This window comes from Ursus americanus, chromosome 31, assembly GCF_024610735.1.
Source record: "Ursus americanus isolate L20-20 chromosome 31, mUrsAme1.1.p, whole genome shotgun sequence".
Taxonomy (NCBI): Eukaryota; Metazoa; Chordata; class Mammalia; order Carnivora; family Ursidae; genus Ursus; species Ursus americanus.
Window position 1 is genome coordinate 13,290,561 of NC_142157.1, and position 15,045 is coordinate 13,305,605.

At 38.5% G+C, this 15,045-nt stretch overlaps 1 protein-coding gene across 1 annotated transcript in view; it reads left to right on the forward strand.

The window, feature by feature from the left end:
- MYO3A (myosin IIIA) overlaps positions 1 to 15,045 on the forward strand; it is a 232,053-nt gene that overhangs the window by 158,179 nt on the left and 58,829 nt on the right. Inside the window, exons 21-25 of the mRNA XM_045775374.2 lie at positions 5,060 to 5,213; positions 6,724 to 6,812; positions 8,728 to 8,857; positions 13,303 to 13,382; positions 13,843 to 13,920. Coding sequence (XP_045631330.2) covers positions 5,060 to 5,213; positions 6,724 to 6,812; positions 8,728 to 8,857; positions 13,303 to 13,382; positions 13,843 to 13,920 — 531 coding nt within the window. The remainder of the gene's footprint in view (positions 1 to 5,059; positions 5,214 to 6,723; positions 6,813 to 8,727; positions 8,858 to 13,302; positions 13,383 to 13,842; positions 13,921 to 15,045) is intronic.

Below are 15,045 nucleotides of genomic sequence, written 5' to 3' on the forward strand. Positions count from 1 at the left end.
AATGTACAGTGTGGTGATTACAGTCGATAAAACCATGCCATATTCTTGAAAGTTTTAAGAGAGTAGGTCTAAAATGTTCTCACCACAAAAACGAAATGGTAGTTAGTGATGTGATGGAAGTAGTTATTGACTCTGGGGCTAATCATTTTGTAATATGTAAGTCTATCAACTCAGTACATCATACATCTTACACTTACACAATGTTATATGTCCATTATATCTCAGTGAAGCTGGGGGAGGAAAAAGAAGATAATTTCCTCCAGGAAAGTCACTCAGAATCCAGCTTCAGGAATGAATTTCTCTTTTTTTGTAAAGATTTTATTTTTAAGTAATCTCTAATCCCACCGTGGACTCAAATTCACAATCCCGAGATCAAGAGGCACCTGAGCCAGCCAGGTGTCCTCAGGAATAAATTCCTAAGGAAGATAGAGATAGCACATGATCAGGAGAACATGTAGAAACAAATGAGAAAGAGACAAAGCAACAAAAGTCAACCTGACATGGAGGATGTTTTCAGTGAAGCCCCTGAGCTTCTCCTCTGTGTAACTCTGATCTCTAGCGTCATGAATCCTCCGCAATATCACAGCAACGGACAGTGGTGTGATGGTATCTCCGAGCCCAAGAAAAAGTTAAATTATGTTTATTATTATCTGTTTCAGAATAGTAACACTGCGAATAGTAGCTAGCAGGCCTTGTGTAATATGTGCTAAGCATAGATCTACTTTATTCCCCCTCCAAACGGTCTTCTTAAATAGTTTAAGAGCGAATCAAAGAAATGCAAATACAACAATACGCTATCATTTTCACCTCTCAAAAATACCTGGAAAAGTTTTTTAATGCGAATATTCAGTGCTGGTGAAGATGTCGCAAGTTAGCGGTTATGTATGCAGGGCTGGTTAGAAAGCACATTGCTGCAAGCTTGAAAAAAGTCGGTCTAGAAATGCTCATCAGGAGCCTGTAAAACATTCACAAGTTGACCAGCTAATCTGTCCTAAAGATAAAATCCAAAATACAGAAGATGTACGTCAGAGCACTATTTAAAATAGATAGGGTGTGCCTGCCTGGCTCAGCTGGTGGAGCATGGGACTCTTGATCTCAGGGTTGCGAGTTTAAGTCTCACACTGGGTGTAGAGAGTACTTAAAAAAATAAAAAATCAATAAAATAGTTAAAGAAGTAATCTAAAATGTCCTCAAATAAGAGAATGGAATAAAAAACTATAGTATGTAATCTCAGGTAGCCATTCAAATAATGTTCATGAAAATATATCAATTATGTGTCCTCCATTCCATTTTGTCAAAGGAAATGAAATTAAAATTGAATAAATAGTGTGATTTTTATTATCAAAAATACTATGCGTAGAGAAAGACTGAAAAGATTCCACTAAATGTTAAGACAGTATTTAGAGGAGATGAATTTGTAGGTGAATTTTAAGGTCTTCATGGTTTTTCCATATGTTAAATTTTATATGAGCATTATTACATTTATAATCAGAAGCTGAGGATTACGCATGCACACATGATTTAGTGTTTTCACCCCAGTCTTCCTCTATCTGGAAAACAGCTTTTCAAATGACTTTTAACAATAGGAATCCAGAAAGCTCATGTATTCCTCTGTTGGGGCTGCCATAAGATATCGCAGGGAGCTGAAACAGTAGAAGTTCATATCCTCACCATTCTGGAGGCTAGAAGTCTAAGATCAAAGCAGGGACAGGTTTGGTTTCTCCTGAGGCCCGGCTCCTCCACTCCCGGGTGTCTGCCTTCTCCCTGTGACCTCACGGGGCTTTCAGTCTCTGCAGTTGCCTCCTTGGGGTCTCTTCCTCTTCTTAGAAGGAAACCCATCCTGTGGGATTCCAGCCTCGTCTGTATTCCCTCATTTGACCTTAATTACCTCCTTAAGAGCCCAGTCTCCAAATGCAGTCACATTGGATATGAGGGCCTCAACATATGAACTTGGGGGTGGGGGGCAGTTCAGTCCTTAACACTCAATTATTTATGTAACATGCTCAGGTCTCCCTAGATACTGAGCTCAATAATAGAGAGGTGAGTAAAAGTGCTTGTCCTCTTGGAGTTCCCATTCTAACAAGAGAGGGAGAATAATAAACCAGTAAAAATGCTAGAAATATTGTGAAAGAATTTTAAAACGTGGTTGGAGGGATAGAGGGTGACCAGCTGAAGAAGGGGGTTGATGAATTAGTCTGGATGATGGGGGAAGGTCTCTCTGAGGAGGTGAGGGTCCAGCCCCTATTGTGTGACAGTCTGTGCGGAGGGGTCAAAGCTAACGTTCCAAGCCATGTGGAAGCTTGCCGTCTCTCAGCCACCCTTCCACGCTGCTGTGTGAGGCTGAGGACTCAACTTCGTCATCGAGAATCTCTCCTGTGGTGACACTTAAGCCCTGTGTTCTAGGCCAGAGCTATGGGTCGGGAGCACCTTCCATGGGCTTTCTTGCCACTCTGTCCTAAAATTTTACAGTTCACACTGAAAACTCAAGCAAGAGCGCGACTCGGGCACGAAGCTTCCTAACATCCAAGTCTTCTGATTTCCAAGCCTCCTGGATTTATATTTAAGTAGTTATTCATCTGCCCTTCTCAAAAGGGAACTCAGGCCATCTGAACAGAGCAGAGATTATATATACTAAACAGTCCTTTATTGCAGTTAATAACTCCACTTTTTTTCTTTTTCTTTTCTTTTTTTTAAGATTTTACTGATTTATTTGAGAGATATAGAGCACAAGCAGGGGAAATGGCAGGCACAGGGAGAGGGAAAAGCAGGCTTCCCGACGAGCAGGGAGCCTGACACGGGGCTCAATCCCAAGACCTTGGGGTTACAACCTGAGCAGAAGGCAAACGCTTAACCTACTGAGCCACCCAGGCGCCCCTAACTCCACTTGTCTTCTGCTCTAAATGTATTTTTAACATACAGGGCATAGCAGAGGACTTTCTTAAGAGATATATGAGCTTCTTTTCTCCTCTTACGCTTAAAAATAACTAAATATTTTGAGGTCATAACCGCTCTAAAAATGCATAATCTATTGTTTTAGGCAGACTCATTTTACTAAAAGTGCTTTGTAAATCCTGAGTCGTAGCGTGTTCTCTCCGTTGGTTTGCCTGGAGTCCATAACACTAACAAGTATCTTCAAGGGGAGCCCATTGTTTTCCACGTTACTCCTCTCTGTTCTGTCTGACCTGCCACAAAAACGTCCCGTGGATTTTGACACAGGCAAATAGAAATGACAGATGCATCGATTTAGACCTTAACCTTGTGTGCTTTCTATACAAAACATACAAAACCTCTTCTGAACTTTGCAGTTGTCATTTAAGCTATAATGTGCTGTCAGCCTGATGCGTCTACTAGTAAAGTCATTCTGGGTCCACATATTGCTCCCAAGGTTACCTTCAAATGCAAAAGCTGTGAAACTTCCAGAAATTGTTTCCATTTTTATGTACTGGATAAACTAAATGACTTTCAGGTGAGCTACCTTTTAGGTCAATGGGCACTACCAAATTTTTACGTATTAGTTTTTTGTCTTAAAAATGTACACTTATTTTTCCTGGTGACACCCTTGAAATGAGATTTCAATTTCATAATCACCCAAATACTGATTAGAAGTTTAGGACTATCAAATGTCCCACCTGCCATTGGCTAAATTCCTCCACGAAGTTGCCAGAAATAAATTCTCTTTCTCTGAACTCCTTAGAGTACGTTGTACATATCGTTTTTCTATCATATGTTACCTTGCATTTTAAGTATCTAACTCACGTTAGATCTTAAATCCACTGAGGACAGGGAGTTTGTGTTAAACATCCCTTTATCACCTGTCACGATGCCTTATTATGAGATGTTTAATGAAAATATTTAATGACTTAAAGAATATATTAAAATAATAATGAAGGGGCACCTGGGTGGCTCAGTCAGTTAGGTGTCTGACTCTTGGCCTCAGTTCAGGTCTTGGTCTCCGGGTTGTGAGTTCCAGCCCCGCATTGGGCTCCGTGCTGGGCATGGAGCCTACGTAACAAAAAATTTTTTAAGTTAAAATAATGATGAAAATAGCCTGTCGTTTTATATTTGTGAATTGTGTGGGATATTTTGCCACTTTATATTTGCCATATTAGTCGAGAGTTATTTCATACACTTCCCAGTGATAGCTGCTTTATCACCTGAGAACTGGTGAGTGCCCTGCATGGGAGCATGACTTCGAGTGGTCCAGGGGTCATGCATGTCCCCTTACAGAGTGCAGCCCTGGGGCAGGGGCACAGTATGAGGGAAGAGTCATAGAAATGGAGCAACAGCACAGTTCTTCCCCTTTGGTAAAATAGATCATCAACATCTGTGTTGTGTGGGCACCATGATCTTAGACTAATTGTTACTCATCGTTTTTATTTTATGCATCTTATCGTATACTCAACAGCAGCTGGTTCTTAATGTACTAGATAGATTTACCTTGTTAGATGGAAATGGTTTCCTCCATGTGGTAGATGAGACAGTGGGAGATTACAGAATAAAAAAATTCCAAAGGATTATATGGCTAGTTAAGAGACAGAGCCTGGATATGAACCTAGGTGTTCTTGGTTCTAAAGCCACTGGCTGTTCCTATGACCCAGAGTTGTCCACCCTACTAACAGTGTAAATGTCATCATGACTGAGAGGTTAAGTAGATGTTCTTGAGAGATCCATTTCTGAAACTAGATCAAAGGCCTAAATTGGGGGAAATGTAAGATATGCCTGATTGATATTCTATAAATTCTGGAGCATAACTTTATTACTGCTCATTACCAACATATTCTCTTGCAATTTTGAAAGCCTAAGATGTCTATAATTCTGGTATAGAGACTAGAAACCTTTTATTATTACCTTGAATCACTGCTGACTTCAATGAGCTCTCAGTTTCAGGGAAAGAAAAATAAAATGATAGCCTCAGTTGAAGGGCAATGTTCATAGGAAGCGATTTATTATAATATGTGTAAAAGAGAATTTGGGGCAATTACTGTCCAGCTACCTTTCACAATTTCACAATTCACCATTTTTTTAGTGATTTTTTTCTATGTGTCATGTCCTGCTATAGAATGAATATCTAAATGAAGGTGTTAATGCCAGAATGATTGAATATGAAGATAACCGTCCCCTCCTAGATATGTTTCTGCAGAAGCCAATGGGTCTGCTATCCCTGCTCGATGAAGAAAGTCAGTTTCCCAAGGCCACTGACCAGACTCTTGTGGGTGAGTTTTAAACCCAGTATGTCTGCATCGTTTTGTGCTGCAGTAATAGAATGCTCTGGATGACTTAAAAAGAATTTTGTGTTAATTATCTGGAAGAAAATAGCTGTCACAAAGCCTGCATATGTAACTTTAAAGAAGAGGCTTTGGGTCTAATATCTGGACCAGTGAATGTTTAAAATAGGGTGAAATATTTAGTGATGAATTAAACAAGTTTGGTATTGGACTTCTCCTTACATTGTCATAGGATCTTATGTTAGAAATAACCTCAGAATTTATCAAGCCCCACCTCCTCAAAAAAGAAACTACCCAGGCCCAATATAAAAATTGGAGGGCAGGGCAAAAGACCAGCTCTGGAAATTGAAAAGAGATAGTTAATAAATTCATCTAGGCACTAGTCTAATAGAGGCAAATAGCCTCCATTACCTTAATAATCTCTAAATTACAGTACATTAGTAAATATTGACAATAATCACGAGTAATCAAAGAAAGTGTAAACATATTCATTTTTTCTGTTTGAGAAGGCAAAGATATGTATGTGTTTTTAATAGATTATCTTCTAAAATGGTTAAAATTAAGAATGTCTTATTCCTTAGATTAAAAAATAAAACTTTAGCTTGTTTAGGTAAAAAATCATTTTTTAATGGAGAAATACCATATTCCCTAATGGTAGGAGATATTGATTATGTATAATAAATATTTGCAGAAAATTTGGATTCACATTTTCTCTCATTTACTTTGGGTGATGAGTTTGTTTCTTACCATTAAGTCTGTGATGTTGCTTCCTGGTGACTCACCCACTGGCTTATTCTCTCCTCTAATTGGACAATACGAATGGAAAACAAAACAATCCCAAAGTTCTGGGGAAAGTTGTCTCATAGCAATCACTTGATTTCGAGGTTAAAATGTCCCTTCTAGGACATGGAGTAAAAAATTCTCTGAAGGTGGCACAGTTGTTATAGGACTGTAACTGCCTTTATGACCCTACATTTTTCGTATGTAATCAATAATAATGTATTCTAATAGAAAAGAGAGCCAGAATACCAGATTTCTAGGCTCATGGCTTCACATCAAACTGGGTTTCACAAACCTCTTTGATCAGTTAATCTCAAGTAGTTTCCTTCCTCTGGACCAGTGGTTCACACAATGTGGTCTACAGACCAGGACCATCAGCATCACCTGGGAACTTGCTAGAAATGTGACTTCTTGGATCCCCCCCAACACACACCCCCAGATCTACTAAGTCAGAAACTCTGTTTTAATAGGCCCTCCAGGGGGGTTTTGTTTGCCAAGGTTTAAGAACTGCTGCTCTAAATCATAATAGAATGGTTCAATTAATGATCTTGAGTTTGGTCTCAACATTTATGCTCCAAATCTGCATTTATCATTATGTAAAATTGTCTTTTCACTGCACATTGTCCATTTTATGGTGAAAGAGATGATTCTGTCAATCAGTATTTTCTGAGCATCTCCTTACATAACTTGATATTGGAGTTCAATTTTTTTTCTATAGAAAAATTTGAAGGTAACCTGAAATCACAGTATTTCTGGAGGCCCAAAAGAATGGAACTTAGTTTTGGAATTCACCATTATGCAGGAAAGGTAAGGTCTGTGAAGAATTATGAATGAGTTTCTCTTAGTCTTTCATCAAATAATAATGATAAACATGAAAACTATGGCCCAAAATATTTACAGTTGGTTGTAATGAGATAGCCATCTGTTTCTGCCCCAATCTGTTCTTCAACTTCCTATAGTCTGTCCAATTGACTGCCAGAAATCCCGCTCCAGAGCAATCTGCTCTAGCATCTATCCTGAGAAGGTTAACAAAAAATCCTTCTCCTACTTCGACAATGTTATAGTTTTTCTGGAGGAATTTATTAAGAAACTAAGGGAAAACAAGAAAGAAAAGAGACAAGCATCAAAGCCTTCATTTTTCTGATCCTAAGATCTGGCTTTGGGGGAGATTGGCTGGCAAGGGGGACCTACTTTTTCCTTCTTTTAATGTTAGCTGGGAACCTTTTGCATAAACTGCCTTTTATAGCCTTGAGGTGCTTCTCTCTCCACAGAAGCCTTTGTCTCTCCTCCTGCCCAACAGGAGAAAGTGCCAAATTGGAGGTGTGGTCGGATAATGGAGCTGGCCGAGGTGGGGTTGACTAATGGACTGTTCAGCAGTTGGATGTTTATGCTTTGATAAATGCACGTTCCCACAGCAGAGCAAACCTCAGATATATTGTCCTAAACCCACAGGATGCTCTGTTTCCCTTCTGCAGAGAATAACAGGTCATTCCTTCACAATGATGGTATAAATATTGGAGGACTGAGAAGATATTAAAATCAAGAAAGAAATGCAGAGAATGAGAAATACAGAAACAAAATAAAATAACACAGAACTTGGAAGATTCAGGTCTACTAGGACTTCTCTATTCCACAAATTTCAATATTCCACAGACTTTTGTCACTGAAAAAAAATCCACCTTAAATATTATAGTTATGGCCTCTCCCATGCTGTTCAGCGTGTGATTTTTCCAAATAAGTCTTTTTCAAAACATCCATTAAGAATTTGCTAAGATCATTTTATCCAGTTGTTTTTAACAGCTGTATTAGTCACCTTGGACTGTCATAAGAAAATACCACAGGATGGGTGGCTTAAAGCACAGAAATTTATTTTCTCACAGTTCTGGAGGCTAGAAGTCCAAGATCAAGGTGACAGCAAGGTCATTGTCTGGTGAGACCTCTCTCCCTGGCTTGCAGATGGGTGCATTCTTGCAGTGTTCTCATGTGGCCTTTTCTCTGGGTACATGAGAGGGAGAAAGAGATCTCAAGTATGTCTTTCTCTTCTTACGAAGACACCAGTCCTATGGGATTAGGGTCCCACCCTTAAGACCACATTTAACCTTAATTACCTCCTGAAAGACCCTGTCCAAATACAGTCACATTTAGGATCAGGAATTCAACATATTAATTGTGGGGGGACACAGTTCAATCCATAACAGCAACTATATGAGATCATCCTACAGAAATCTTCGGATTACATTGATCTTTAGTGTTAAAATTACTTAGAAGTGCCAGAAACATGAATATTCATAGTGTACTTAAACCACACTATTAGTGAAACAAAAATTTATAATGGCCAATTCACTGCTTGTGAATCAATTACCATAGAAATGAGAATGCCTTGGTGGCCCCAGGGTGCCTCCTTTATGCCACCCTCGACCCTCCAAACACAGAAAGGAAACAACACCAAGTTTCCAACATAATAAATGAAAGGCAACAAACCATGATTCCAACCAAATTAGCAAGACACAAATTTTTCTCGGACAAAATATACTGTAGACCTGGAAAAATTTGCTCTTCCAGCCAAGCTGTAAAGGACTTCGTTCATAAATCTTTGTATTCCTGTTGCTCAGCACAGAGGAAGTTCTCAGTAAATACCTATTCATGATTTTGTCGCTGCTGCTGGTGATGATGACAAGGAGAATGGCATTGATTGTGATACTGAAACTTACTTTATCAACAGGTCCTGTATAATGCAAGTGGGTTCTTAGCTAAAAATAGAGACACTCTTCCAACTGACATTGTGCTGCTTTTGAGGTCATCAGAAAACAATGTCATTCGCCAACTAGTCAGTCACCCTCTGACAAAAACAGGTAAGCTTAAGGCAATTTCCTTTAACTGAGAAATTTCCTCAGGCCCAATCCAGTAGTTTCTGACTGATTTTCGTGAGTATAATCCCCAATTTTTTTTTTTATGTTGGTTTGGTTTTAGCTCACTAAATATGCATTTCTTAATACATTCTGCCCAAATTGTCTGAAGAACATATAAAAATGAATATAAACAAACTAGATTTTCATTCAAGAAAAGTTCTGGAAGAGCTAGCCAGAAAATATGGTGGTATTTTAGCTACTCGTTAGAAGGATTTGCGCATCTCTGAAGAGTTTAGAGTGACCTCTCTTTCAGGACTGGGCAGCTTTGGGTGGTACTTTAAGACTCTATAGGTGTAGTGAGCTCTGCCTTGTTAATTAAAAACTTATAGGGGTGCCTGGGGGGCTCAATTGTTAAGCGTCTGCCTTCGGCTCAGGTCGTGATCCCAGCATTCTGGGATCCAGCCCACATCGGGCTCCCTGCTCAGCGGGAAGCCTGCTTCTCCCTCTCCCACTCCCCCTGCCTGTGTTCCCTCTCTCGACGCCTCTCTCTGTGTCAAATAAATAAAATCTTAAAAAAAATAAAAACTTATATGCCTTTGCTCCAGCCAACCATATACATGTTTGCTTTTGCTTTTAAGTAGAAAAAAATGTAGTTTGGGTTGTTTTTCTTTATTGGAGTTTGTTTTATTATTTTGCATTTCTTTTTACGGTTTTATTGAGATATAACTGACATACAGTAAATAGCTCATGTTTAGACAGTAAAACGTGATGAGTTTTTGACAGGCATAAACATCTATAAAACCATCACCACATTCAGTAGGGAACATATTCATCACCCCCAGAGGATATTTCCTCATGACTCTGGAATCCTTCCCACCACCGTTCGGATCCCTCTCCAGTTGTTCTAGCACTGTTGGTTGGAAGGATTATTCTTTCCCCCATTGAATTGCTTGGGCACCCTGTTGAAAATCAATTGACTGTATACATGTAGGTCTATTTCTAGACTTTTCTATTGTGTGTCCTTGATACTTGTCTATCTTTATGGCAGTACTACACTTCTTGACTACTGTCGCTTTATAAAAAAAAAAAAAACCAATTGAAATCAGATAGTATAAGCTACCCAACGCTGGCTTTTTCAGAGTTGTCGAGGCAATTATTCCTTTGCTTTTCCATATAAATGTTAGAATAAGCTTGTCAATTTCTACCAAAGATCCTGGTGAGACTTTGATTGGGATGCACTGAAGCTATAGATTAATTTTGGGAGAATTGATATCCTCACAATATTGGGTCTTCCAATCAGGAAGCACAGTATAGCTCTTCGTTTATTTAAGTCTTCCTTAATTTCTCTCAGCAATATTTTGTAGTTTTCGGTGTATGCGTCTTGTGTATCTTTGTCAAATTATCTAATATATCACATTTTGTGTTATTATAAATGGTAATTTTAATTAAAATTCTGTTTGTTGCTAGTATATAGAAATCCAGTTGATTTGTGTGTATTGATCTTTCACCCTGCAGTGTTGCTAAGCTCATTTTCTTGGTGAATTCCATAGGATTTTCTCTATAGATGATCACGTCTGTGAAAAAAGAGTTTGCCTTTTCTTCTCCAGTATGTTTACTTTTTATGTCTTCATCTTGCCTGGTTGCTCTGTCTAGAATCACCAAAGCAATATTGAATACAAGTGCTAAGAGTGAACATTCTTGCCTTATTCCTTTTTTTTTTTTAAAGATTTTATTTATTTATTTGACAGAGATAGAGACAGCCAGCAAGAGAGGGAACACAAGCAGGGGGAGTAGGAGAGGAAGAAGCAGGCTCATAGCGGAGGAGCCTGACGTGGGGCTTGATCCCATAACGCGGGGATCACACCCTGAGCCGAAGGCAAACGCTTAACCGCTGTGCCACCCAGGCGCCCCTAAATGCTAAATTTTATGTTACGTAAGTTTTACAATAAAAAATGAAAAGGAAGAAAAACTCATGTATTTTGTATTTTTTTTTTTAGTTATTTCAGTTAATCCAGTCTTGTGTTACTTTATCATGCCCAGAAGCAAATGTCTTCAGTTTTGACTTTAACAGTTTTCATCTCTTTCTATATCCACCAACTGCATCTGTGCACCTAATCTCATGTTTTTGACCCTTATAAAATATGCAGTCAGGTTCTCAGTACTATGTTCTGTCTCCTGACTATCAGCAGAACCATGTCTCATTGGCCAAAGAGAAGAGAATTTCATAATCAAAGATGTTTCAGTCACTCTGAATCTCAAAGCTATCAGAGGCATTTGGGTTTTATATTCACCTAGATATGCAAACATAATAATAATAATGATGACAATAATAATACATACATTTGTTTAGAATTTGCAGTGTGCTAGGCACTGTGCTGACTACTTTTATTTACTCCTAATAGCAACACTCTGAGAAGGAATTACTGGTACAGATGAGACTTTGAGTCTTGGAAATGTTGAGCATCTTTCTTAGTGTTACCCCTGTGGGAAGTCTTAGAAGAGGGCTTGAAAGTTGGGTTTTTTCAATCCTATATTATGCTGTCTCCAAGATTCTAAGATAACCCTTTGCATGTATGACTTTAAATATGATATACAGTGAAGCCATTATGAGGAGGAAATGTACCACAATTCCTTACAGCTTACATCTCTACATTGGTTTATTACAGGTTTGTTCATCAGGTCAACTATAAAGGCAAAGTGGATATATTTTCTGAAATTAACATCTATGCTAATTTTAGTTCCTGTTGAAATGCATTAATGAGTTTTTAGAAGGCTTTCATTTATTTTGTTGTTAAACAATTTGATGACTAGTGTATAAATTTTGTTACATTGAAATTATTAATCCCTTAGTAAATTTCCTCTAGTTTTTTAGTTTTCAGAGAAACTTAAATTTTTAGTTCTTATTTGGCTAATATTAAGTAATGGTATCTATTAAGTAATGGGTCTATTCTAATAGTGTGCTACTAGTCCTTTGTATAAGTCTATAGTAATTTTGGTAATTTTTTCTAAAACCTTCCCTTAAAAAAAAAAAAAAAAAAGAAAGTCCACAGCTGTCCCTCTGAAGACCAAGTGTTACTATGTTTGTCCACTCTGCTGTCTGCAGTGTTTCCCAGTAGAAGAGTGGACAGTGTGGTGTGCAGCCCAGAGTGAAAGCCAGCACACACACCCATCGCAGCACCTTTCCTGATAACGAGGGAAGGGGGGAGATGGCACAGCCAAGGCACTGCCAGCCGAATCCCAGGCAGGGTCCCACCAGCATCATCACTCCCGAGCCAGCCTTTCGCCACCGCAAAGAATGTGAAGGATTTGTCAAAAACATGTAGCCTTGGGGCACCTGGTGGCTCAGCTGATTAAGCGTCCGACTCTTGATTTTGGCTCAGGTCATGATCTCAGGGTTGTGAGATTGAGCCCCGCATCAGGTTCTACACTGGGCGTGGAGCCTGCTTAGGATTCTCTCTCCCTCTCCTTCTGCTCCCACCCCCACCCCAACGTGCACTCTCTCTCTCTCTCTAAAGATCAAAGAAACAAAAAACATGTAGCTTCTACTTCTCACCTAGACAAATGAAAGTGAAAAGAAATAATCTTTCTGAAGTGACTGAATTCTGGAGATATATTTGAACATTACCGTTGGGATGATGAACTCTTGGATTGTGGGTTGATTGTTTATTGTGCTTGGTGAGGGGCGGGACAGGAGAGAAGATGAACTAACATTTCCGGGTGCCCACCGTGCACCAGACATACTGTCACATGTCATCAAAATTCTGTGAGGCAGACAGCATTATCCCCATTATATGGTTTCAGAATGCAACTCAAAGACTAAGTAAATGATCGATCGATAGGCCACACAATTTAAGTACCACAGGCGGTATTCAAATACAGGTATTCTTGGCTTCTAGAGCCATAATTTTTCACTACACCAGAGTATTTTCACACCTTGGGTTATGCTCATAAACGTAGCCCTAGCACTGGGCACTTAATTTCTGAGTTGAACATATCTATTTCTGCATCAAACATATCCATTGCTCTCAACCATTCTTGATTTTCTTACAAACATTTCATATGAATTAATGATCCATATGATTTTTTAAGGCCCATTGTAAAGCTTACCTTTTTGTTAAGGAAAATCTCAGATGCCATTTAACACATACACACATACATGAAGCAAACTGTTCCCTTTATCGGAATCACACCATATCTTGTAGCAATTAAAGGAAATCTAACACTTACCTGTATTTTTTCTAATATCCAAGTTGGGTTTTTTTTTTTTAATTTAAAATTTGTTATAAATTTTTATGTAATATTTTATCCTTAAATTTCTCATAAATACTTAACTGAGGATGACTATTGCAGCATCAACAATGTTTATTTTAATACTTAAGTAAATGAGGAAAGTCTTCTAGTGATTAAGTATTCTAAAATGTACATTAATTTCATCCACATTCCTATAGGTAATCTGCCACATTCTAAAACTAGAAATATAATAAATTATCAAATGAGGACTTCAGAAAAATCAATCAACTTGAGAAAGGTAAGAAATGCATTTTGCATGACAGTGAGCCTAAGAATTTAACCTTTACAGCAACAGTATTTGTGTGCTCCTAAAAGTAAACAGCTTTTAATGTAGGCTTTCTCCCTTTGATCTTTCTTTTCTGCTTAAACAGCTATGTTATGTTTATATTACTGCTAGCCACTAAAATAATCATGCATTTATGATACATTCCTAACTCTTTATAGCTCATTTGAATGTTACACTAAGAGCAACTAAAAATACGTTAGCTAAGGTCTGAGACATCACATTCCCTGCAAGATCAATTAAAATTCCAATGAGGCTGACAAAACAATTACCCTAAGTAAAAATATTAACCTTTTCTTATTTTATGTATTTGAATGCATAGACCACAATCACCCGAAGGAAATTCCATGTGCTCCTTATAGATCATAAAGTGCAGTGGATACTGAAACATCACTGTCTGTCTTGGTCTTTGTAGGATCAAAGTGGAGAAGCCACACGTCATGCCACAGAGACCACCAACATGAAGACACAAACAGTTGCATCATATTTTAGAGTAAGATATTAAATTATGGTGTGTTGTGCTTAGGAATGTTATTTATTTAATTTATTTATTTTCAGACAGGGGGAGGGGCAGAATGAGTGAAGAAAGAGAACCCTAAGCAGGTTCCACACCCAGCGAAGAGCCTGATAGGGGATTGACCTCACAACCCGTAAGATGACCCAAAATCAAGAGTTAGAGACTTAACTGACTGAGCCCCCCAGGTGCCCCAGGAATGTTATTTATTTTATTTTTTAAAACTTCTTAAAAGATTTTATTTATTTATTTGAGAGAGAGAGAAAGAAAGCGTGAGAGAGGAGAGAGAAGGAGAAAGGGGAGGGTCAGAGGGAGAGGGAGAAGCAGACTCCCTGCTGAGGAGGAAGCCCAACTCGGTACTCCATCCCAGGACTCTGGGATCATGACCTGAGCCGAAGGCAGACGCTTAACCGACTGAGCCACCCAGATGCCCCTATTATTTATTTCAAATGAGAGTTACAAATCAAAAGCTAGTAATAAATATCAGAGTACTATTAGCAAAAGATAATTCTCATTGTATTCCATTTACTATTTGTTAGATACAGAATATTGTAGAGTACTGTCAAAAACCTATGGATTGGTTTGCTTTGCTATTTTATCTATAAAATTATTGTATACTAAGTCGGTCTTAATGGAAGTTTATACTTTGGTTAAAATTTGGTTAAAAGAACCAAATGCATTTCCCCTAGAACAAAACCTGGCAGTGTTTTTAATTCCATGCTCTGATAACTACCTATAACTTCTTCCCACTCCTGAATGACCTTGGGGTGGGCAGATGGGACGAGGCTGAGCATCTAGGCTCATTCCATATCTCCCTGCACCTAGACAAGATGAAACCTCAAAAGAAAAAGAACTGGTATAAGCATGGAGCAAGGAGAAGGGATACTGGGAAAACATAGTAACACGCTAACAAAATCAGCCACTGTGTTCTTAGCATAGTGTCAAGGTGACCTTTCTTACCTGTTTCTTCCTTGGACAATATGGGAGAAAAGGAAGAAAAGAAGTACTTTACTTCCTCTGTGCTCTAAAGAACTTCAGATACCCATGCCCTCGTTATTGGTGTCCATTCGTATTTATCTCTTCTGATAATATCATCTTGGGGCG